Source organism: Mchenga conophoros, linkage group LG17 (genome assembly GCF_057382185.1).
Source record: "Mchenga conophoros isolate Kocher_MC1m ecotype Shallow Benthic linkage group LG17, M_conophoros_male_GT1.1, whole genome shotgun sequence".
Taxonomy (NCBI): Eukaryota; Metazoa; Chordata; class Actinopteri; order Cichliformes; family Cichlidae; genus Mchenga; species Mchenga conophoros.
The window spans coordinates 34,182,997-34,209,646 of NC_140542.1; the positions used below are offsets into that span (position 1 = coordinate 34,182,997).

Sequence of the window (26,650 nt, forward strand, 5' to 3'; positions counted from 1 at the left end):
ATGCATGAAGGTGGCTTAAAATGGAGAGATGTATGGACAGAAAGTGTTTTGTGGAGGGGTGGAGCGGATGAACAGATGGATGGATGGATGCATTGATGGCTGGATGATGGCTTGACCAAATAGATGGATGAGTGGAAAACTGGAGGGGGCGGAAGTGGGAAAACAAGATGGATGGGTAGTGTAGGAATAGGTCGGTGGGGGGGATTTTTTTGGTCAGATAGAATGATAAGGTGGATGTGGGGGGAAAAGAGGCGGGAGGTCAAATAATGTTAGATAGAAGAATGGAAGGAGTTTCAGGGATTAGATGGCTAATGTAGTCCTAAAACTTGGAAAGAAGTTGCCATGTTTGCAAATTACTGAATTTTAATGCCCTAAAAATAATTTTCACAATGTTCTCTAACAAATTATATATAAATACGCCGCTCGTGTATTTTGAAGCAAGTATGTATTGCAGAGAGAACAATTGCTAAAATGTGTTTAAGTAAAACTAGATGGGAACATCGTCAATGTAACACCAAACACAGGACCAAATTGGTGGTGTACTTAGCTTAATGTTAGCATTTTTGCCGCTATGTTCATGGCTGTGCTTTAAGCTTTATCTGTGAAAAAATGAGTAACAACCACAGCTAGATTAGCTAGCATAGGCTCCGGAACAGCTTATTAGCATGCATGGAGATTACAGCACCAATACTTTATTTGGCAGAGACATAATGCCAGTTCTTTATAGTGCTACAGTCATTAGTAAAGATTCTAAGAATCTCAATCAGTGTGGGTGTACAACTCGCAACTTTACCTCATTACCTAACCCTTCTGGTGACATCCACCAAGTTTAGCTAATTATATACCAAGCCGAATTCTTAAAGAGGCAGAGCGCCAGATTAATAAAGTGCAAAAATCTTCCTAGTCATATCTTCCAATCACACAAACTTATAGTATTTATATGATGAAGTGGTAACAGATTGGTATGGAAAGTTGAAATATGGGCAATTTCATCGAGAGCTCCATTTACTGCTGCTTTTTTTAAATGCTCCTTGAGTGGAGACACTTTAACCATTAGGAGCTCAATTCAAAAGAAAGAAGACTAGAAAAGAAGAAATAAAGATTTTTTTTTTTTTGTTCTCCACAAATTGAGTGGACTCGGCTGCCTTCTCTGTGTCGCATAGCAACCGCTGTGACAATGCATGTGTGTTCTGTGGAACATATACTGTATGTGTGTGCTTGTGAGTGAAGCGCATGTCCTCAGTACAAGTACCCTATTAAGGGTTGTAGGACGCCGATAAGAGCCCAAAAATAAGCATTTTAGAAGTGCTTTTTATCTTTGCTGCCACTATTTTGCTGAAAACCAAAAAAAATCTGTATAAAATGTTGCAACTTACAAAATATTTCCTCCCGTTTTACACATTGTTTACAAGGTTAGGTAAATATTGATATGCATAGAGATGTTGTTCCTCTGGGTAAACACTGACCAGCGTCTCCTTCAAATCTTTTGTAATTTATATTTTTACATAAATAACAGAATGTGATCATACCACATGAGCCTGACACAGATTTGACCTTTTTTGTTTTGTTTTGTTTTATTTTTTAATTTTTTTTCTGCAGCAGACACATTGGCACCAATATCAGCAGCTCATTTTTCTTGGCAGAATATATCATGCGGTGCCCAACAGACTGCATCTATAAATCTATTAATTTACCCGCGTAATGCCGATTGACAGCTGTGGAGGTTTGCTCGGCTCCAAATGAAGGAGAAATTGTCGTTATTAATATTCAGATTTATTGCTGCAGTTTGAGTTGAAACCCTTGAGGGGGAATGCTGTCTGATTTATTCCCCCCCTCCCCTCAGCATTCCGTCTCTAATTGGACTTTTCTAATGATTAACTGAGCCACTCCACGGTGAGGTCTCACTCCCTGCAGCCCGACGAGAAATTTCCATCATTTGTAGAAAATTATTGATTAGTTTTTTGATGCCGTTTTTGGGGGTCTTGTATAGAATTCCTGGTGAAACTCAGTACTTCTCTCTTTGAGCGTCCCACCTCACCATAGAGTAATAATGTTTATGCAATAAGATTTTTTTTTTTTTTTCTGTTTCACAGTTTAATAAGAGGGAATATTATATCCACCACATACTAATTTATGCCATCTTGATAAAGATCTGAGGATGCCTGTCTGGAATAATAAGGTTCCTTATTTTATTGAAGTTTCATAGTCTGCAAGCCGCATGCATCCTTTGATAGACATCTATGTGTGTGTTTGGGAGTGCATATGTCTGAAGCAGCCTTCAGCTTCTCTTCTCTTAAGTGTCTCGTTGGAGATAGACAGCTGTGTCCTTGAGAGAGGAGCCGTGCTGATCTTTTTAGTGAACTCCTCCTTACCTTTCAGTCTCGTTTTCTTTTGGGGTTTTTTTGTGTGTGAGTGTGCGGCAGATTCATAAGCAGATTGTGAGGTGGGCCTTTTCATCGGTTCTCCCTCGCTTTGTGTACTCTGATGCAGATTGAAAGGGATTTAACATAATCTGTAGACAGACTGCAAGTGTTGATGGCATTGTAAGCAGGAAAGATCTTGCATTTAATGTATGAAAGTGACAACCCCCCCCCCCCCCCCCCCCCCCCCAAAAAAAAAAAAAAAAAAAAAAAAAAGCAAAAGCAAAAAAAAACAGTTATCATCATTCAAAGCAGACCAGGGCATTTTTCATCTTATCAGTTTCTCCTTTAAGTCTTTTTTTCTTTTTCTTTTTTGAAGGCAGTGTCTGGGAAAGTGAATAGAAAGCACAGTCTGCAAGCCACAATCAAGAAGGATGATGTTTCTAAAGAGACATGATCTCTAGCAGAGCACAATGACACGAATGAAAGGGGCTTTTAAAATCGCAGACCAAATTGGCTCTTAAATCAAAGCAAAATCAATGCTTTGATTTCACTAACATCCATTTGGCACTGTATTTTTCGCCTTCTATTTTTAGCCACTATGTACTTTAATTCTGCCCACTGAACCTGATATTAATATTGCAACACAAATTTGCCAGACAGGACTTTTCAACCCTGCATTTTAGTAGGATGTGAATTTTTTTTTAACTCAAATTTTTCTCAGTTTTTGTGAACATTTTAAATGGAAAGTACTCAACAAATAGCTGTGTGGACACTAATTCGCTGTGTCAGGCAGGCTGCAATTCAGGTAGCACTGCTGTGGAGAGGGGAAAAAAAGCCCGCTGCTTCAGCTCCCAGGGCATACATAACAGATGTTCTGCATTTTTGCCTCTGTGCAGGCCTTTTTCGTGAAGGACTACATTATGAATCACCCCGAGGACGGAGAGAAGATCGGGCGACTGAGAGAGCTCATGTTCGAGCAGGTTGGAAACATCACTTGAGCTCATGATGTCTTTTTAAATGCAAAGACAAGATGAATCATTTTTATCACCTAAATTTGACTTTCAGTTATTGTGCACTTTTTTCTGTTTGTCCTGCAGGCACATATATTGGAGTATGGCCTCGCGGTGCATGAGAAGTTTGTTCCTCAAGATATGAGACCCCTGCACAAGAAGTTAGTTGACCAGTTTCATCTCATGAAGTCCAGTCTAGGCATACAGGTAGGCATCGACTTTAAAGAAAGCTTTTTAAAATGCTGTACATGTGTAACTCAATGATAGATTCTGATTTTATGTTAAACAGAGGTTCGTTTACCTAATGGATGTCATTCATGTGTAAGGATGATTAAAGCTGTCTAACATGTGTTCCTTTATTTTCCTCAAATTACTTATCAGAGTCTTCGAGCCTTAATGGAAACAAACAGTGAATGTGACAATAGAAACTGACTGCTGTGCTAAGAATTCTGAGTAAATGACCCCTTTATTCCTCTAAAGGGGAAAACCACCCCTCATTAAACAAACTGCCTTCATCTACATGTTGTGTGTTTTATTTATATACCTCACGCTGGCACAAAGAAGCATTTAATCATGTGCACTTTCTCCCCCTCCCAATTTAAAAAAAACCCCAGGAGTTTCCAGCGTATGTGCGTGCGAGTCCGGTGCACTTCACCAACGGAAGCCCGCGGACGTGCAGGAACTCCGTGCCCAGCATCATTAGCCCAGATGGCGGCAGAGGAGTTGCCAGGCGGAGGTGACGGCTCTTTTCTTAATTTCCGTAGCTTTACGCGTATGTCTCTGTCTTTCTCAGCTAATTAAATTAACAAGTGAGGAAAACGTATTGCTTTTCAATGTCAATTACTTCTCTGGTTTATTATGCCAAGTCACCCAAAAAGATCTTTAACTTCCATCTCTGGAGTGCATAAAATTTCTCCTTCGTATTCTCTCACCTTCCTTTACTCGGTCTATAAGCGCTACCCTTCAGTGCAGACCTTTGTTCGCATCTTACTTTCTTTTTCTTTTTGTGTTTCCATCTCACCTCGAACGTCATGCTCTCTGCCTTTTCTCTCTTCCTCCTTCAGTTCTTTACTGGCTTAGCTCAGTACAATAGGTGTGGGTGGCTGGCTGGCACCCACAGGGATGTTTTCTGTGTGGCTGCTGTCGGGCCAGCAGGCAGACTGTGTGTGTGTGTGTGCGTGCATGCATCCGTGTGTGTTTTGATGTGTTCAGTGACCCTGCCACTTCGTCTACCTGCGACATTCTGCCTCCAGAGTCTGATCCCGCGGGGCACAGCCACACACAAGAAAGATGGAGACGCACACATCACCTCAATCTCCCTGTGACATTTCGTATTTTTGCTTGTTGAGTTCTGATTTCTTTTTTCCTTTTTTTTCTATTTTCCAGTTTCCAACGAAGAACCAGGTCACATCTCTTTCTTGTGCCTTTTGGCAGCATGATGGAATGCTGTGATTGATGAATCAGTTGCCTTCTAATCTGGTATTTTCTGTTTCTCTGTTTGTCTATTTTTTTTTTCTTTTTATTGGCCTTACTGCTGCTGAATCTTTGGTGAGTGAACCACTTTTAAATCTAATCATGTATAATAGTATGAAACTTCACCCTTTGTATTGTAAACCATCATAACCCTCTCTCTTTCGCCTTTAGCCTCTTCAGCTACCCTGCGGTGAACCGTTACTCCTCGTCCTCTCTGTCATCTCAAGCCTCCAATGAAGTCAGTAACATCACAGGGCAATCGGAGAGCTCGGATGAAGTCTTCAACATGCAGGTAGTCTCCCTTTGTGCCTTTGCCTACACGCCCACACAAAGGCACTTAACCTAGTAGATTGAGTCTATATCCCAGCATTTGCCCTCCTCCTCCCTTCAGATTTCACTTGCAATGCTTTTTAATCCACTCTCACTCTATTTCACTGCTATTTCTCCTCTGACCCTTTTTCTCTCTATCTTCCACTCTTGCTCGTGTGAAACGCAGTCTGTCCGTGCAAATTGTCATGATTATATCAAATAAGGACATAGTGCTTTGTGTGGGCCCGTCCGGGGAGCCCCGCTGGAGTCTAATCTAAACTAGATTTGGCCAATTCAGAAAGCTGCCGACAACTCCTGGCAGGCTGTCTCCCGCACCTGGCAGGCTTGGAATAACAGGAAGAGGGGAAAACACGGGAGGGAAAAAAAATGTTGTCAGGGATGTGACTGAAGCTGTTACAAAGAGTTAGTTTGTGCTTCTTTTTTTCTTAAGTTTACAGAGCAGGTAGAATTTAGTAAAAGTTGGACGAATCATAATTTAGAAATATATTGTTTTCGTTTTTTAATTGATTGAAAATGGCCATCACTATTTTGTTTCAGTCAGATGTTACTATATTTAGTTAGCAAGGTGTATCCACACACTGCAAAAGAGCATCACACATGTGAATGCAAATTAATGCTATGTAACAAACCAATAAATAATAAAAGAACGGGTTCTTAGAGCACGGTTTTCAAACATAAGGCCCAAGGGCCAGAGCTGACCTGCCAGAGATTCCAATCCAACCGACTGGACATCTTTGAAAAATGTGAAAGAGGGCATAAACTTTAGACTTCATAACTTTTACAGCTTTTCCTGCTGATAAATGGTAAATGGCCTGCATTTGTATAGCGCTTTTCTAGTCCTTAAGGACCCCAAAGCACTTTACACTACATTCAGTCATTCACCCATTCACACACACATTCACACACTGGCGATAACAAGCTACATTGTAGCCACAGCTGCCCTGGGGCGCACTTATAAGCAAACAACTAGCAGTAAAGCAGCCTGTGTCATCACATACTGAGTAAACAAAGTGGCCACATCTCCAGGAATGAATACTTTTAAGCCTTAATAAAATTTAAACAGATGAGTTAGCAAAACTGCCACAGCCTTTTCTGTGCTAGGCAGCAACTATACAAATTCTTCAAGTGAAGTTGGGCATTTTAACATCGCCATCTACGGGACTGAGTATCTTCTGAAAGCCACCTCAAGTGGACAGTTGAGGAAGTGCACTTTAATGATAACTTCTTTATTCCACTGTTGCTTAGTACTGTTTTTTTTTTTCTACTTACTGAGAAAAAGGTAAATGTTACAGACAAAACTTATAATAGATGCTCAGCTTTGCACAAACTAGATTAGAAACCAAGCATGTCCAGTATAAGCCAACCAAACTGGGATTTTGTTTTGGTAGATGTATATTGTATTAATTATAAATTTTCATGATATTCTGTAGTTTGATGGTGGTATTGATGTACTCATCATTTTTGTTTTTTCCACCTGCAGCCCAGCCCATCTACCTCGAGCCTCAGCTCCAACCATTCTGCCTCGCCCAACGTCACCAGCTCGGCCCCGTCCAGTGCCAGAGGTGAGTCTGGCACTCAGCAACACCACTTATTGTACAAAAACTATACACAATAGTCTTTTAGCTGATATTTCAATCCACACAGAGGAAGCAGACAGAGATTCAGCTGGACAGTCTGAACCTTTGACCTTTCACTGACACAATGTTCTCTCAATACACCGCAGCATCCTGTCTGGTGAGGTTCGAGAGGTTAGATGATGGCTAGGGATAAATGCGGAGGAGGTTGACAGGGGGAAGAAAAGAGAACAATGAGGAGGGAGCATTGAATGGATAGTGCGAGCCTGAAACATAGAAGGAATACAAAATGAGTCCAAAGAAAGAAAGAAAGAAAGAAAAGGAAAGGAAAAAAAAGTGCTGAGAGAAATGCTGTTGAAAGAAACATGGAGCTAGTGAAAATGCAAGAGAGAGTAAGAGATCATTTTAGCTGAGTATCCCTCTTGGACTTCAGCACAATCTCCTGTCCAGGCCGGTGTCATCCAAGCCTCCTCTGCGGTGCATTTTGAATGTCTAATGCCTTCTCTTGCTCTCATCTCAATGTGTTTTGCGTGATCCCCGTCATAAAAAGTAAGAATATATGAAGACGTTTATGGAAGCGTACACACTCCCCTTTGGCAAGGTGCTGACAGCGGCTGACGCCCTTATAAAAGTGCCCTCTGTCTACCCATAAAGCATGTTGAGAATTATTGCTGCTGTGGTGTTATCTGAATAAGAGCCAACGATGGGCATTTCATGCTCATATGATAGCCTTCCAAGTGCGGTAACATTCACTAATGGATCAGCATCCATACAATGGCTCCAGCAGCTGAGGAGAAGTGCTGTGAAAAAACCCCCAGAAACGTACCAACATGTGTGTGGGGGCGGGCTTTTGTGTTCGTCTCCGTTGGCGTGTTACATATGTTATAGTGTCGAACTCCAGCACATGTCTCTGTTGTGATTGTCCAGTGTAACAGAGGAGGTGAGGAAGTGAGGAGGGTGTGTGTGTGTGTGTGTGTTAGTGTGTGTGTGTGTGTAGGAGTGGCCAAGCCATTTATCATGTTGTGGAAGTAGTGAGGCTGAAAGAACGGTGGAGAGGCTTGGGGGGAGAAAGAGAGATTGGCCTTTCCTGATTGCCAGTGTTTGCGGGTAATAGCCTAACACCTTGCTGTCGTTTGGTCCCTTATGCGTTTGTGTATTTACTTGTGTGTGTGTGCGTCTGTGTGTCTGTTACCGCTCTAATGTCTCATGCCATCCATTCCAGGATCCCCTCAGATGGCAGAGAAACACAAGCATTCCAGAGAAAATGCCTGTCTGTCTCCACGAGAGAGACCGGTCAGTGCCATCTTCCCCAACCCCCTCGATCCTGCACAGGTCAGCACACACAAATACTTGAAATGTGCAATTCACTTGTATTTTTATTTTTATTTCTATTTATTCTATTTATCCCCTTCGTATATTTTATTTATATTTGTCTCTGTATTTGTGTGTGTGTGTGTGTGTGTGTATGTGTGTGTATATATATATATATATATATATATATATATATACATGTGTATATATATATATATATATATATATATATATATATACACATACACACACACACAATATTCTGTAACTCTGTAACTTCTGTCGGTGCTGTGCTTTTTGGAAATCGAATTTCCCAGAGGAACCCACCCAAGGGATTAATAAAGTTCTATCTTATCTTATCTTATTTGCACTTACAAATACGGCATTCAAATACGCCTTTTATAGCTATAGTGCATATGTCATAATACCTCGTGTTCCCTGTTAGAATGCGTTTCAAGTGTTATGTTCAATTTGAAGTACACCTCAGTGACTGTTAACAAGCGAGCATAGAGACACTGGAGTTGTGAACTGTTTTCCGCTTTGTGTTGCATGAAGGTCTCTTCTTGTCAGTTCAGCCTGTTTGCACAAAATAATAAATGACTAATCCCATCCCTTTTTGCAAAGGGTCTGGCTTTCATAAGCAGTGTATTAGGTTGTTTTAGAGAAAAAGAAATGGTAACGCAAGAAGATACATTACATAACTTTGTTTTTTCAAAGTTATGTAAAAGCATTGTTTTGTATTTAGTGCCTTTTGTATCCTTTTCCATACTTCTTTGTATCAACTGATAGAGCGTAACGCTCTGATCACTGGCACGTGAAGTGAATAACACTCATCATGGCACCTGTTAGGAAAATAGGCAAGTGTAAGGGAGTTTGAGTGAGTTTAACAGAAGCCACGTTGTGATGTTAGATGAGTGGGTCAGAGCATCTCCTAAACTGTAGCTCTTGTTGGGTGTTCCTGATCTGCAGTGGTGAGTGTCTATTAAAAATGGTAAAGGAAAGAACAGTGGGTAACCCACGACAGGGTCACGGGTGCTCAAGTTTCACTGATGCACATGGGGAGTGAAGGCAAACCTGTGTGGTCTGATCTAAAAGACAAGCTGATAGAAGGGTGTCAGAATACACAACAGTGGGCACATGAACATTAGAACTGGACCACGGAACAATGGAAGAAGGTGGTCTAGTTGGATGGCTGCCTGCGTGTGTGTCGCTTATCTTGGGAACACCTGGCACCAGGATGCACTATGAGAAAAAGACAAGATGGTGGAGGCTTTGTGATGCTTTGGTCAACGTTCTGCTGGGAAACTTTGGGTCCTGCCATCCATGGGGATGTTACTTTGACATGTACCACCTCCATAAGTATTGCCACAGACCGTGTAGATCAGGGGTGGGCAACTCCAGGCCTCGAGGGCCGGTGTCCCTGCAGGTTTTAGATGTATCCTTGAACCAACACAGCTGATTTAAATGGCTAAATTAGCTCCTCAACACGTCCTGAAGTTCTCCAGAGGCCTGGTAACGAACTAATCATGTGATTCAGGTGTGTTGACCCAAGGTGAGATCTAAAACCCGCAGGACACCGGCCCTCGAGGCCTGGAATTGCCCACCCCTGCTGTAGATCATTTTATGGAAGCAGTATTCCCTGATTGGTGTGGCCTCTTTCAGTAGGATAAGGCACATTGCCACAAAGCAAAAATGGTTGAGGATTGGTTTGAGGAGCACGGGTTTGTTGTCCAATCAAGCATCTGTGTGTTGTGCTGGACAAACAATTTGGTTCCATGGAGGCTCCACCTCACAACGTACTACTTAAAAGATCTGTTTGTAACATCTCGGTGCAGATACCACAGCATACCTTCAGGGGTCTAGTGGAGTCCATGCCTTAATAGGTAAGGGCAAAGGCAGGGACCAACATAATATTGAGCAGGTGATCACAGTGTTATCCCAGATTGTTGTATATACTATTACAGTGGTAGATACTTATATTAAACTTGGATTAGGTATCAAGTAAGGAGGTTGGCATATTTATAAAAGTAAACGAGAGATAGCTACAGAGTTACAGGGGAGGAGATTAAGGCTTGTGTCTGAAAGTGAAGGTTCCCAACCTCACAGTGTTAACTTGAAAAACATGAACATCCAGCATGAACTATCTGAAAAAATAAGTTTAGGTTCATAAAGTCAACGGCGCCACTGTGTACTTACATGACAACTAGGCTGCAGTGCCGATGGGGGAATTTTTCGGCAAGAGGCATCCAGCCACCGAGCTTGAAATCCCGTTTCATGCGCCACTAACAGCGGGCAAAAGCTGAGGATTACAGCGGTGAGAAAACCGATAACATAATCTACTGGAGCTTATATCACTCCACTCTTGAATTCTGGGTCAGTTTTTTGGTTGAATTCAGCAGCTATGGTGCTGTTTTTCATTCCCGAACACTGTGAAGCACTGCAGGGTTGACCACTGCTACCTAACTTAATAGACGCCACGCTCAAAACTGGTGGTTTTGGCTGAAGTGAGTGTGCTATTTATTTATTTTTTCTTAGGAGGGTAATGAATGGAGGAATAGTAATTTTTCTTTCAGTTGTGGCCCTTACAGATGGTTCTTTTGCTATTAGTCCTGCTCATGGCACAACCTGTCATCCAAGTGTGTGGCTGCCTGATTTTAACAAAAAAGGCAAAGAAGAAGCAGGGTCTATATTTGTCCAGCACTGCAGCCACACGTAAGGTGCATACTGGGGCAGAAAACAAGGTCACCTTTGCAATGTACAATATATTTCAATGAGTGACTGTCAAAAAAAAAAGGCTTCCGGATGAGGGCACACGCCGTAAGGCTATTCGTAGCATAGAAGTGCAGTTTTTCAAGAGCTGCTGATGTTACTCATGTTTTATTAAAGTCAAACAGTCCAGCTCACTTTTTTCCTGTTAGCAAGAAAGATAAAATAAATAAAAATCCTTTACAGCCAACTAATGCTACAACAACAACAAGAGCCGACACGAACGCTATGATATTGCAGCTTCTTTTCTCGATGAAGGACAGACTGTAACACAATCGCACACTCCATCTGCAGTGACAAAGCCACGATAAGAGAAAAATAATGTTTGCCTTTCAAGGCCATTCATCTCTTGCGGTCAGTGCCTGTCACTGTTCACCTGTTTTTCTTCCCCCTGTTTGTGTTGAGTCATTTGAAGTTTGGAGGTATTGATGTTAGGGAGGCGAACAATTATTTCCAACCTGACAGCAATGAAAGACTCGCTATTAGCTGCTAATGGAATATTGATTATTAGAGACATTGATCGCTTGTATCATTTACTGTAATTAGAGCAAGAGACTAAGAATAAGGTACCTTATTTATAGGTTTTCTTTTTTGGGGGGGTATGGAAAGGTGCGGAGAGGGTTCACCCACTTCTGCAAAATCCAAATCTCTGCTATGAAGGTCACGCACAGCAGCCTTTCTTCGTTACTCTTCTTCTTTTATCCTGTTCTGTTAAATTTGTCCCAATGCTTTTTGCTTTTCAGGTCAGTGATTCTGTTACAAATACAATTCTGTGCAGTATGTGCTAGACAATAATTTGGACAACTTCTTCCTTGTGCAGAGAGCCCCTGCTCATCAGATAGGCGATACCACTTTACCGAGGAGTGACCCCAACCTCTCAGCGCCAGATAAAGGTAAAAACACTTTGTTTAACATATTTCTTATGTCCTTCAAGTGTTCCCTCTCCTTCCAGGGAAACGATGCTATCTCACGTAGTCGCTCTTTTGCATTAAACACATTTTTTGATGCTCTGTTTCTTATTGTCGATTCAGAAATGGTTTATTTCTGATTCTATGGTGGCCCTGAGATGCAACGCAACAAAAATTAAAACAGGGCATTTTAGAAAACACAACGACAGCTGAAAAGAGCTAAATGTTCTTCACTTTATGATTCTGTCCTTTCAAACTAAGCTTTATTATAATGCAGGAGCAGGTAATGGGTAATGTACCTATTAAGTAACTAACTAGGCAGCTCATTCTTTCTCTTAACAAAACCTGCTTTAAAGAGACAGATTTTAGGGCCAACTTGAAAGAAAGACAGATATGAAATATGAAAGTGAGGTCAGAGGTCAAAGGTGACATGATATTTGGATGCAAACTATAATGTGACATTTAGAATTCTCATATATCATTTAACCTTGAAGACAAAGTCAGAGTTCCAAACTAATGTAATATTTAGAATCCCTATATATCATTCCCTATATGCTGTCAATACAAACAATGGCAGTATGAAACATAGCTTTAAATCGCTCTATATAGCATTATTATCACAGATCAATAATATGGGAGGTCATATATAATAATATATGGAGAGGGCAGAGGTCAAATGTGATGTAATTGATAAGATTTTTGTCAATTTTCAACCAATTAACCATTAAATTGACCTCAAAGACCTTAGTGGATGTAAACCAAATTTTAATGGATCGTTAATGTGACCTCACTCTCCCCCACTACAAAGTTTTATCGGGATTCATTCAGAAAGTTTTTGCGCTATTTTGTTGACAGACAGAATTGCACACAGACAAACAATAGCAAACAGAAAATCTTGGCGGAGGTAACGAAAAACTATCCCACTATTTCCGCGCCTTTGTTTTTTGGAAACATCTCTGTGCTGTCTGAAATTTAGTGATTTCTAAAATCTTGCTTGTGTTTTACAAAATAAGCACAAACCCCAATCATACACACACACAAAGCTCTCTCCATTGATGCTTATGCTACTGTACAGAGTAGCATTTTATCTGTCCAGACATGCGGTATGTGTGTGTCACAGTTTGGCCACAGATTGACTGAAGGCATTTTTATTTGTTTCCACACAACTGCTTCTGGCCTCGAGATACAAACACACACATAAACACTCACATACACACAGACTAGATTATAGCGTTTTCTAATCCATCATTCTGAAAGAGTGAAAAAAAGAGCAGGTACTATCCCTACAGTACTGATGGACACATGTGACATTCCTGTACGAGCGCATATGGATTAGTTCGGCCCACTCGTTGTGATTTAGCTCAGCACAGATAAAGGGAGATGCACATGTCTTGTATTTTCTGGGTATACCTTCCATTTGAGGCAGAATGTTAACAGCCTCAATTATAATTTCAAAATACTTAAACAGTTATTGCCGTTTCTTGCAGCAAAATAAAAAAGAACAACTCTCAGAGCAGTTCCTTTATATAATTATTGAGGATTTGCAGAAAATGCACCTTAAAAAAAAGAGTAAAGAGCGGGGATGCGGTAGCTTCCTTGTGACTTGCACACAAACGCACACCTTTCCATGTGATTCAGCTGTGATCTGTAAATAATGCAGCGAGAGATGCACAATATGGTGTCGAGACACCTACAGGCACATAACGTAGTAAAAGGTGTTAGAATTAACACGAAACCTGCGAGTGAACAAGTGGCATTATCCGCGATGAACCTTTATTTCTGACTCTGGAAAGTGTTGTTTATAATGTAAAATTAGAGGAATATTGTTTTGCTTTATTTTTTGTTAAAGGGCTGCTCAGTAGTTGAGTCCAGAGTTGAGTTGAGGCCTACCACAACTTTCGAAACTGTGACCTAAGTACTCACTCACAACGCACCGACAGCAAAAACCCAGTTTGTACTGGCAAAATGCCTTAGTAAATCTGCCCCAAGGTTACCCTTTAATGCAAAGTTAGTGAATGATCTAACTCAAATGCCTCCAGACATTAAAGAAGAACTTTGTTTGCATTCTGACCCCAGATGACAAATTCAGAGTGCACAACTCAGTAAATGTTGAGCAAGCATGCTCCTGGTTGTGTTTCTAAACATTGCCCAAGCTGCTTTCAGACTAGGGCTATGGGGACTATTTCATTGAAGATTTCTCTTTGGTTTCTGGGTTGAAGACATGATTTTTCAACATGAAGTTTGAGTCAGTTTGATACAGCAAGTATCAAGTTAGAGGTCCATGGTGAAATCACAGATGGACGTGTGCAAGTGGTCAGGAGAGGATCTAAAAATAACAGGAGCCCTGCAAGCGGTCAAGATGTGACTAAAGCAGATCTATTTCATTCTGATAAGGTTTTTGATTTTTAGGCTAAGATTTCAAACATTTTTGATGCCAACATGTGCAATCAGCACAATCACAATTATACAGGACGCACCAGAAATTATCACTAGATTGCATTTGGTCAGTTGAAGACAGTGAAGCTTTCAAAAGGCTGGAGGTAATTCAGTGTGGCAACAAAAGAAGGCCAGACCCCAAAAAAAGTGGCAATGCCATTTTGAAGCTGGCTGGCCACAAGCTTCTTAAAACAGAACACTAGATAAACAACAATCAGAGTTCAAAACACAGCTTTTTTGGGATAATTTTAGACCAATCAAAAACTCTGAAAAAAATTGCCTAATCAGGACTTGTTATGAGCAACAACCCTTGCAAATGTCATGAGTCTCTCATGGAGGATTTGCTAAATCCTGAAGTATGTGGCATCACATTTTTCCATCCCCCGTAGAAATGATGAGGAGTGAATTCTGTCATGTGTAATAATCCAAACTGTTCTATTTTGGCAGATGGAAGTCATGTTGCATCTGATCGCTCATCACAAGCAGCTGATTGATAATTTCTTCTTTTGGGATCTTTAAATGGTTGAAATTGTCTCTGTGCTCTAAACTCAGCAAACACTTTGCAGTTTAACTTGTGGTCGTCATCAGATCGCACTCAATATGTTGTCAACAATCATACCATCCATTTAAATGTGCAACATTTCACTGTGTTCTCATGTTATCCTGTGTAACCCATACCTTGTCATGTGACATGTCATGTTTTTGTGTACTCTAAAGTGAGGCCCGCTCCCAGTAGTTGGAGCCTAGACAGTGTCAAAGAGGGTATGCCACACTCCTCTGACTCTGGTGGCAGAATGCTATGCCCTCCTGTACCTCCTAGGCCACCGTACTCAGGTAAAAGGAAAAAAAAAAAGCTGATCCAAGAAAGTGCTCCAGTGACGAATGGTACTAATTTTCCAGTCTGACTTTTGACACCCGTTGCTTACACCGCTTTTTCTTACTAAAGCATTTTCCATCTGAGGCACTGTTTCCTGTCCTTCTGCTCTTACAGTGGCAGCAGCATTTCCTTCACTAACAGTCTTCAGTTGCTGATATTTCCCTCTGTAAGATGTTTGGTTCACGTGTGAACAAGTGTGGAACTCTCTGTGGAATTTCTAGATGGCTGAAGTTAATGCCAATTAAAATTCCAGTCAATTCCAAGTTTCTTGTTTTTTTTCTGTTTTTTTTTCTTTCAATCCCCTTGACAAATGCATGTCATTACATTTCAACAACAGTTTTCCCCCCACCAACAGCTCAAACTCTCTTTTAGTTATTTACTTATTTAAAGATGCACCCGTGTTGACTTATTCCCTGGTGTTTCCTGATGTATTGCACTGCCCAGCAGCATAATAAGCAGATGGAGTGTTTTTCTTTTTCTGCCCTCTCTGCATAGTGCAGTAACAGCTGTTGGATGTAAAAACAGCTTAAGGCAGTCCAAAGGACCTGCAGCACATCAGCACTTATTTTGACTCATTGACGCTTTAAGCCACTGCCCCCTCTTTGCTCCAAGTGTGTATGTTTGCGTGACTCATGCTGTGTCATCCTTGTGAATGGAAGAAAACACTTCTCTAATTTTTATTTTACCCCTCTCTCTCTCTCTCATCTGCCAGGCTCCTCGGCTAAAAACATGAGGTCACAGTCTCCTGTTCCCACATCCAGATCACCGCAAAAGGTTAGTTCCTTTTTTTTCCTTTTCTTTTTTACGTTTCTCCTTACTTTGCTGAGACAGCCTGACCCTGCTTAAGCTGGTCATAGTGTTAACAACTACTGTAGCTGAAACTCAATAGGGCAGGATAAGACACACCTAAACACCGGATTACAGTATTCGACGGTCAGAGAGGAGCAGAGGCAGTCTGCTATACAACAAACTTAACAACCCATTCAGACGAAAACACTTTACGACTGTCCAGGGTTTAAGAAAAAATGCTCTGAAAGCGAAATTTCCACAAATACCAATCTTGGTTTTTTTTGGGTTTTTTTTTTTTTAGATTTTATTTCTTCCTATTTTTTATGTTTTTTGAAATGTTTTCTTGCACAATAATACAAGAAGGTGACATAAGGTTTTAGGAAGTACAGTCACATGAATGATCAATTTTCAGTGCTTAACAAATTTATTAGACCAACCCCCAGTTTATGGTTTTTAAATCAACCACTATTCACATTTTTAATCAAAGTGATACTTTGAATACTAAAATATGACATTTTTTATCCATCTAATTTTAAATGGAGTGTTTTACCAAAAAAAAGCAGGAAAAATAGGAAAGCGCATTAATTTTTGATTAGAATGCCAAATTGCAGTTATTTACTTAGAATCTTTAACCAAAAAAATAGTTTGATGGTTGAATGTTACGCTTGATTAATATCTGACTCCTCGGAGAACTTGAGTGGGATAGCTCAAATTTGTAAAAATAGGAATTCAGTTTATTTGCCCAATAAATAAAAATGTCATTTTTAATTTTAAACATGTTTTTGACAGATTTTGAAAATATTTGTTTTGTTTTTATCACAGGTAAGGTCTAAGAATTTTGTTAACCATTGTACTTAATAACTTTTAGTATTTGATACTCCAGAATTATTCATACCCTTTCTTAGTATACAGTTCCGATTATTCCTCCAAATACTTCTTGTAGATGATCACATTGTTCCTGTCACCACAGGGGTTTTAGCCAACTTCTCTTTAACCACCTTCTCGAGGTCTTTAATGTTTTTTTGAGTTCGTTGGCATGAACATGGTTGTTAGTTCTTGCTGCCCTAGAGCAGGTTTTTTGGAAAACTCCTTCGTATTTTTGTTGAGAAGCTTTATATACTGGTCCTGTTTCACGATTCTACTCACTTTTGCAAGGTTTCCAGGCCCATTTGTTGAAAAACCATGGGACCATGAGCTGACAATGTTTCTACCAACTCCCTTCAGTTTATAGCTCCCAGAAATGCTCTAGAAATCGACATAGCTTAGTTTTTTTGCCTGTAGAGAAATCCGGAGCACAGTCTGGGTGTGCGAAAATATCTGTGCTGTCAACGGCAATTTCCCTGATACTGAAGAAATGAGAGGCATGAATAATTTTGGACAGAAAAAAGTAAAAATGAAAGTATTGGTATTTTTATTGTTATGCTAATGATGTGAAATAAAAATGTATCTGGATTGTTCCATCTCAGCTACAATTCTTTTATCATAAGCAAAATCTCACCAACTGAGTTTTTATGTACAAGAGAATTTAAAAAGACTCGATTTTTTTTTTTTTAGGTGGATGGATCATTTGGGGCACGAATGCAATAACATTAGCTGCAAAAATACCTGTGTCCATGCCTTTCAGTCCCAAGGCTTACACTTAGTAAATCCCAACAGTAGCTTTTTAACACCAAGAGTTTTTTTTAAAGAAAATTATTTTTTTCCCCGCTGGCACAGACTGTTTGTAAAGCTGTCCCTTAATCTGCTCACTGTAAACACCGACTGAGCCCAACTGGGAAAGACCCGGTCCGACTGAGCTTCATCTGTCGGCAAGTTGAAATCATATTCATAATCAGCCTGACAGACGTTTAGCAGCAGCCTCGAGATCTTTTTCCCGTACTGGTATCCTCTAGCTAACCAGCTGCAGGGTCTTTATTCTACTCTGTGTCAGCCATGAGACTGGGGGAGCTTTGTATTACTGTTCAGTGAAACCATTAACAGCTCCAGCACTGTTAATGGTTTTCATGTAGTTTCATGTAAGTTTTTGTAGCTTTCATGTCACACCTGTCCCAAAGTGTCCAAAAAAAATGGGACTGGCTAGAGGGCATACAGTGTATTAAGTAACTCTACACCTGGTAGAAACCAACTGTTATACTCTGAGTTAGAATTCAAGCTCTACGACGATGTCACTCTGCGTGCTCGTCAAAAATATGCAAAACCAGATGGAGTGATCTGTCAGTGAATTTAAAAGGAACCCCGACTATTATGACAGGTTACTCTAAAATTATCAAATTATCTCCACTACATAAAAAATACTACATATTTGAGAATAACTACAATTTTTTCGTTGTTCATTAAATCTTTGTTTTTTAAAACTATTTTGGAGCTGTGGAAGCGGCCATGTTTTTGCGCACACAATGCATTCTGGGACGATGACATGTATTGGTTGTCAGCAGTATTGGCGCTTTCGTTTCAGCTAACCTGTTTTGTTTTTTATAGTGTAGCAACGGTATTAATTAACTCGCCTATTAATGACCTGGTTACAACTTGGTAGACCAGCACTATACTGGTCATGGAGGCTAACAAAGGACCAAAGAACATCTGGATTAAGACCTACAGCTTCAAAGTTTTGGTGCACTGTGAATCATGGAGAATGTAAAAATAACGATATTGTAATTTCACTGTATAATAAAAATTCAAATTCTATTAATGTCTTTAGCATGCGGTTATGTGATACCATGGATAGCTGCTGCTATAAAATTGAGCTCTTTACAACAAGCGCTCTCAGTCACCGTCGCAGTTGCCATTGGCAAGCAGTTGCCACATAGACACCAGTAGTTTTCCCCCCACTTTCGCGTCCTTGTGTGACTGATAGTTTAGATTAGGATGAAAACAAAGTACTGGTTGACAATTTTCAAAATGTGCTTAAAAGGAAAACATTTGGCGTATTTTAATACCACATTATTACTGAAAGCACAGTACACATTTTAGTGCAAACATGTCTTAATAGCCGGGATTCCTTTTAAATTTCAACGCCTGAACCCTATTTGTTGTGTCTCTTTTTCCTTTACTATTAAAGTGACGAGACCTCTTTGTGCTGCAGTGAATGTTCCCCTCAACATCTTGAAAGAAAGAAAGTTTTAAAAGAGGTTGTTTTTTTTGTTTTGTTTTTTGTTTTGTTTTTTTTATTGTCTCTGACCCCAAAGTTTATCTATAGATAAACCTCAATTTGTTTTTAAGCTCGGATTTATTGATGATCATCTTAATACCAGTCTGCAAATGCAGAAGAAATCTGGGAAAGTTTAACTAAGCAGTGAGGGAGCTCTTAATGAGGGTAAAAAGTTGTTTTGAAAAGCTGTCTAGTCTTCTGCTAGCTGCTATCTTATTTGTCACAAGCGGGAGTGCTGAGCTCCCAGCATCGTCACAGGTGTGATGTCTCCTCACATGTGACAACTGCCACGTATGTGGCTGTTTGTGTGCGTTTCCCACCACTTGTGTATGAAACAGAAAGAGAGAGAGCGAGACACTGGATACCAAAGTGTGAGTGACAGCTTGGCGCTCAGCATGCTCTGTCAATCAGATTTGTGTGTGGCAAAGTGTGTTGGCACGTTTGTTTGCGTGCATGCTCGATGTGGCGATAGAAGAAGCCTGTAGCGAAGTGCCGAGTGCCCATCTCGGCACAGCTTGAGATGGATCCTCTGTGGACCTCCAGCGGGCCCCATTATCTGGCACATGAGCGCACCCATGCCAAACGCACACATCAGTCAGTGCAGCCAGAGGCCTATTACCAGACCACAAACCCCAGGACTGCAGTGAACCTGCAGAAAACACATGGTGCAAGTCTGACAGGGCTGCACTTACTCATCTCCAGAGGTGGAAAACTGGGTCAGGAGTTTAAAGTACTTGTCAGGATTGTATTAAATATACAGATTTTATCATGCTCGGACAAATGTGAAAAGGCTTGTGCAGTCGTGCATGTCAAATACATCTCTTTGTGCATGCCCCTGTGGCAGGAACAATGCAACCTTACTGGTCAACTGTATACTTCACTAGATCCAATTATTTTCAGCAGATATAATGGCAGTGTGGTGTAATTGCTTAGAAAAACATTTTGATGAGTGATCGGATTTTTGTTGGAGGGAAGTGCAGCATATTGTGTTTTTTCGTCTCGGTGCACAGGCCCAGTTGATGGAGTGAAGAAAACTTGTCCTCTCATTCTGTTCACAGACTACATTTTTAAGGTTATTCATTGTTGCCACACAGCTGTGTTAGCACACGTGTTTTAGCCAGCGTAGTGGGGGGGAGGGGTCAACAGGTTAAGTGGTTATCACAAGCGACTCATGATAATTAAGACAAAACTTATATGACATATGTAATTTACAAAATATTTTTGTCATGCACTTAAGGTTTTGTTCATTTGGGAGGGAAACATAACTCCAGCATGGAGGTTATTTCATGGTGATGGTAATTGACATGGGAAAAAAAGTGTTGAGTGTGCTTATTTTTGTGTTATTTAATATTGGTTATTAGAAAGTGTTACTAGATGAATTATCAGTTATACGTGGGATGAAGATCCTCAAAAATATCACTATATATATTCTAGAGATGGCACGATACCACTTTTTTATGTCCGATACCGATATCATAAATTTGGATATCTGCCGATACCGATATGAATCCGATATAGTGTTTTTTAATCAACAAAACTGTTTTTTAAAATATCTTGCTGCATTTTGCAAGTCTGCAAGTTCATACTCAAGTTTAAAACAACAACTACACTAAAGCTATTCTGTTATACCTGTATACAAAAAAAATATTTCATAGTTCAGCAATACTGATCAATCTAATAAACTTAGACCTACACCATCCTCCCTATTCTGGTATTTTAAAGAGTACTTAGCGTAAATATTAAGCAACCTAACTAATAGGGTTCCAACTCCCAGCAACAAAAATAAATAAATAAAAAATAGGGAACCACCCCTCACGCTCCACCTCATGATGCTTAATCAACGTAATCAACCTTAATTTGATGCAGTGTGAAAAAAAATGCACAGAAATCAATTATTTTTCAAGAAATATTAAATAGATTCAACATCTTTCTTCAACAAAATTGCAGACTGCACAGATGGTACCTTCCCAAAGGAAAATGTACTATAGCTTACTAGGGTATATATATTAGACTTAATAGTCACTATGTACAGTAATTGACTTCTATTCATTTTACATCAAATTAAAACTTTGGGTGTCAGATAATTATTTATTAAAAAGCTAGACATTTTAAATGAGAATAAGAAAGAAAAGTATGTCTTTGTGCCCCCTTTTCCCAGTTAATGCCCTATCGGCCCCCCTGGCTAAACTTTGCTAGATCCGCCCCTGCACAGTTACCAGCGTCAGCTATGTAGAAAAAGATCCTGGTGTAGAAAGAAATATTAAATAAATTCTAACAACAGCTGATCAAGCTTAAACGTTCTGCTGTTGTTCAGCCGCTGGTTTGCTCTTTCTGGCGCAAAGTGGACCAAAAACAAACAAGAGAGACTCACGACAGAAAAGCCGATCAGCTGATCATTAGCAGTTTCATGATTGAAGTAGCAGCCGGAGAGCGAGAGGCAGTCGCTCGTTAAGCTTAACGTGGGAATGCTTTACAAACATTCAGAGATGGACTTACACACTTGCTTTACTTCTCTCGGGGATAACTTTGTCGGAGATGAAATGCCAGGTTGCTAGCGAAGCTCCAAATGCTATCCAGACCACTGACAGGTCCCGCATGCCACAGCTGCTCTATCACGTGATGCATACTGCTCCGACGTTCTGAGGCGAGTTACGGCGTGTTGCAAGTTTTGTGAGGTGCTTTCGTGATATTTAATGGATCGGATTACATTTTTTATTTTTCTCCGATATCCGATCCAGTAATTTAGGTCAGTATCGGACCGATACCGATACGTAATATCGGATCGGTCCATCTCTAATATATTCTTTTGTTTTTTTTATTGTTATACTTTTTAATTTCCTCTTCAGTAATACTCTGCTTCCAGGCTCCATAATTCAAATGAAATTTAAAAAAAAAAGAAGAAAAAAAAATCACTGAAGTTGAAGGTGGTCAGTTTTTGTTTTTTTTATTTATAAAAAACAAAAACCCAATCTTCTGTTTGTCTGTTATTATATTTTAATTGCCCAGTTAATTGTTTACCAAAAGAAATTTCACACAATATCACAAGATCTTATCAGTTTTCTTGTGACTTTTTTCTTCCAGAGGTGACTTTCTTTTCAAAAGGGTGTTTTTTGTTTGTTTGTTTGTTTGTTTTTTTAAATTTAGGAACTGCTTAAAAGTTCTTTCATATCAGACAAAGAAACAGAGCGAATCTTTGTAATTAATAATCTGGCGAACAGCTAATATTTTGATATCCTTATTAAAAAAGTCTAAAAGTAAAATAATGCTTGTTTTCACTCTGATTACAAGTTTCACAACAGCTTCACCTCTTATTCTGTCTGTAGCTATTCTGACGTCAGTCATTGTGGGTTTAGTGTACGCAAACATTTAAGATCATTTTCTGTTTATTAGGAGTTATAGGAATGGGAACTTCCCATCTGCTCCCCAGATTGCCTATGGTGTACCTCAAGGATCCATTATAGGGCTTATACAGTCATGTGCAGAAGAAAGTATGCCTTATTGAAGTTGTGTTTTATGTGTCGGGTCAGAATTCAAAACTCTTCTGGGCCTTAGAAGGTCTTAAAAATAGGTACATACAAATCCCAAAAAGTTGATTCTTTTCATGTGGGTGTAGTGTTTTCAGGTGAACAGAATGAACTTTTTGGGACTTGGATGACTGAGTGTGCATCAAGATAGGCAAATACAAACTTTTGATGAATAGCAACAAATGACATATTGCATTTTTCGTAATACTATTTTCCCTATAATCTCTAAACCACTTCGATTTTTATTTTTGTACAAAAACACAGATACTAAAGATTGATTTGATTTGGTAGTAGTATCACTGTTGTTGATGATATCCATGTCCCGTACTGGTAAAGCTATTTCTTTGTGCAGTGAACTACAGTATTTTTAAATAAAGTCTCCTATTCTTCAATCTAGACCACAGTGCCACCTTTCACCCCTTCGCCCACTGAGTGCCAATCTGCCAGTCTGGTCTCCAACTCCCCAGTCCTGTCCGGCAGCTACAGCAGCGGCATATCCTCCCTCAGTCGCTGTAGTGTGTCCGAAGCTTCAGGAACCGAGCTCCCCACAGGTGACCATCCGCCCCACCAACTGCCTCCACCTACCACCTTGCCAAACTCTGTCTCCAGTAGCTCGGACGAGCCCATCCGCAGAGAGAACAAGACACCGCCACCCTACAGTGTGTACGAGAGGAACAACCCCCGCAGGCCCGTGCCGCTTCCCCACAGTCTCTCCATTCCCCCACAGACGGACCCCCCAGCCCTGCCGCCCAAACCTCACCAGCTCCGCACAGGCAGCATGAAGTTGGATGGAACCGCCGACCCTCGAGTCCCCAGACCGAGGCCTCTGCCCAGGAAGGTGTCTCAGCTATAGGTGCTGGTTACAGAGCACACGAAAGGAGATGGTGGGAAGGAAAAAAACTGGCATATTTTGCACTTTTCTACATGGCACTCACTTTTTTTTAGAGACATTCAATTTGGCATTCCTGACCTACACTCCAGTAAAAGACACAAGCCTACACATTAACAGGCAGTCTAGAAACTGAAAAGCTGGCAGATAAAGTTTCTTTTGTATTTACTAGAGGGCATTGCATTGACTTTGACTTGGTCGTTCTGCACTTTTAGCTCTAGTACATACAATAGCTCACCACAGTCAGTTGTAACACCACACGTTTACCGAACACTCTAGAAAAACACAGTTTTGATAGATGTAATAATCTCAAATATATGTATATTGGTATATATGAGAATTGTTTTGCCTTAAGTATTGGAAACAGAGTCTTTTATCTGTGAGTCTTGCACGTTTTTTTCCCCTTAACAGCTCAGTATATTTGTATACTGTACGGCTAAAAAAAAAAAAGGTGCTAGAGGCCTCGAGTATGCATTTCATTGAAGTGTAGTACGATGTAGTACGGTGTGTTCTTATTTTCATATCCACATAAGCAATGGTACAAAAACCTCAAACTTTGAACTGATACTAACAAAAATGTATGGAATTCAAAAGATCTAATAACAGTGTTGTTGATTTTACAAATTTGACCGCAGTTGTGACCTTATATTTGTTATTAATATGCAGTAATACAGAAACTCTGGCAAATGCAACTTTGGCACAATAATGAGAGCAGTTTTACTTCATGTGGTCACATTCAATTTGAAACCTCAGCAGACTTTTAGTGTGATTTGAAATCTAAAGAAACCACTCTGCTGCCATTCTTTCTTCTGAAATTCGAACATTTTTAAATCAGCGACTTGCTAAAATTACCCATAGTGACAAGAAGAGTCTGGACCAAACACATAGGTAAAGGTAGGTGCAGTTTCTAACACAAACTGGAATTTTTACAATGCCTATTGCCGTTAACGTGAACACATCCTATTCCTCCTGCATGATGTATATGACAACAGGGAGGGGGGGAGGGGATCGAGTAATGTGCCAAAGGAAACTGAACAATGTGCTGTCGAGAACCTTTTTCTTTTTCTTTTTTTAAATTGGGACCTGGAATCAAGAAAATAGGAGAAGCTCAGCTGCAAAAGGGTCTCTTTTTCCCTGTTTTCCTAATAAATAATAAACTTTACCCCAAAATCTAAATTAATATTTAACCTACTGATAAGACGCAACTTTCGAAAAGCACAAACAATAGCTTGTCATCCGCATTATGACCTGTACTGTTATTCTAAAGTCTTTATTTGACAAAGCAGTAATTGGAGCAGATTTTCACAGTCAGCAGTGACCTTAAAACACATGAGGAATGATGTTGTGTTGGGAAAATATTTACAAGCTAATCACTGACAAATATTTGTACAGTTGACGTCTACTTTCTGTTTAATTAAAAAGAGGACGTGAGTTGACTTCTCAGCACAACCACATCGCATTGCTGCAGTGAAGTAAATGTTCTGTGGCAGGCAAATCTCACACTGTTTTGTAAAATGGAGACATTTTTTTTGGCATAATATATTAATAAATTCAATCCTGTGCAAAATGTTTTTGGCTGGGGGGCGGGAATGGGTAGCTTTGGTATTGTTTGGATATGTTTCATTTTTTGTACGGTTGATTTACTTTTTGATTTGTTGTGAATTATTTGAGATTAAATATTCACATTAATCAGCACTTGAGAACCTGTAAATTAAATGAGATTAATGTAAGTATGCCAAATATAAAATTTGTGTATTACAATTAATGTAAATACTGTGTTTTTAACAAAATGTAGCTATAACAATTTACAGCTTTGAATGTAATGTTGAAGCAGCAAATTATTATTATAAATGTTCAAACTTTTATGGTTTTGTGAGTGTAGAAAAACTGAGGTCATGCATAATGACTCCTAACTCATTTACAAGTTCAATAAACTGCCCTATGTCATATATTTGAGTGATTTCTACATTATGAAACCTTGTGGATGTACAATACTGTGCAAAAGCTACCAATCATTTCTGTATATTTTGCAAGCAAAATGGGAAATGGGTGCAGGGGTTTACTAAAACATGTACAAACATATATAGAAATGCATATATAAAAAAATTGTAAAATTCCCCACTCGCCCCTGTGGGCGGTCAATCCTTCAAGCTTGGGTCCTCTACCAGAGGCCTAGGAGCTTGAGGGTCCTGCGCAGTATCTTTGCTGTTCCTAGGACTGTGCTCTTCTGGACAGAGATCTCTGATGTTGTTCCCGGGATTTGCTGGAGCCACTCGCCTAGCTTCGGAGTCAACGCACCTAGTGCTCCAATTACCACTGGGACCACCGTCACCTTCACCCTCCACATCTTCTCGAGCTCTTCTCTGAGCCCTTGGTATTTCTCAAGCTTCTCGTGTTACTTCTTTCTGATGTTGCTGTCATTCGGAACCGCTACATCCATCACTACGGCCGTCTTCTTTGTCTACCACCACTATGTCCGGTTGGTTAGCCACTACCATTTTGTCCGTCTGTATCTGGAAGTCCCACAGGATCTTAGCTCGGTCATTCTCCATCACCCTTGGGGGCATCTCCCATTTTGACTTCCAGGTTATACTGGGCATAGATGTTCCTGTACACTATGCCGGCCACTTGGTTATGGCGTTCCATGTATGCCTTGCCTGCTAGCATCTTGCACCCTGCTGTTATGTGCTGGATTGTCTCAGGGGCATCTTTACAGAGCCTGCACCTGGGGTCTTGCCTGGTGTGATAGACCCCAGCCTCTATGGATCTTGTACTCAGAGCTTGTTCTTGTGCTGCCATGATTATGTATGCTTTGTGTGTATGCTTTGTGTATGTATGTGTAATGTGTGTATATAGACACGTGTGTGTGTGTGTGATTTACATTGCTGTGCTTGAGAGCCGCCATCTACCAAAACCAAATTCCCTGTATGTGTCTGCACATATACTTGGCCAATAAACACAATTCTGATCCTGATTAGTGCTTCCGTGCTGTCTTTCAGTCCAGCTTTGTTCAGCCACTGGTAGGATTTCTGGATATCAGCCACCTTCTCTATCTGCCGGTGGTACATACCGTGCAGGGGCCTGTCCTTCCATGATGGTTCCTCGTCTCCCTCCTCTTTCTTGGGTTTCTGCTGCCTGAGGCATTCACTGAGCACTCGGTCAGTTGGGGCCATCTTCCCAATGTATTCTTGGATGTTCGTTGTTTCATCCTGGACCGTGGTGCTGACACTCACCAGTCCCCGGCCCCCTTCC

General features: G+C 40.2%; 1 protein-coding gene across 4 annotated transcripts in view; it reads left to right on the top strand.

Moving 5' to 3' along the window:
* Positions 1–25,347, top strand: part of dock4b (dedicator of cytokinesis 4b) — a 138,162-nt gene extending 112,815 nt beyond the window's left edge. For 2 of the 4 annotated variants that reach the window (XM_085250946.1, XM_085250948.1), the window contains 11 exons: positions 3,260–3,343; positions 3,461–3,580; positions 3,988–4,109; positions 4,760–4,777; positions 5,027–5,138; positions 6,657–6,738; positions 7,973–8,082; positions 11,648–11,720; positions 14,889–15,005; positions 15,761–15,822; positions 22,907–25,347. In XM_085250946.1, coding sequence (XP_085107072.1) covers positions 3,260–3,343; positions 3,461–3,580; positions 3,988–4,109; positions 4,760–4,777; positions 5,027–5,138; positions 6,657–6,738; positions 7,973–8,082; positions 11,648–11,720; positions 14,889–15,005; positions 15,761–15,822; positions 22,907–23,362 — 1,356 coding nt within the window. In that variant the 3' untranslated portion in view covers positions 23,363–25,347. The remainder of the gene's footprint in view (positions 1–3,259; positions 3,344–3,460; positions 3,581–3,987; positions 4,110–4,759; positions 4,778–5,026; positions 5,139–6,656; positions 6,739–7,972; positions 8,083–11,647; positions 11,721–14,888; positions 15,006–15,760; positions 15,823–22,906) is intronic. The other 2 variants (XM_085250949.1, XM_085250947.1) reach the window with 2 other exon arrangements.
* The last annotated feature ends 1,303 nt before the right edge of the window (positions 25,348–26,650 follow it).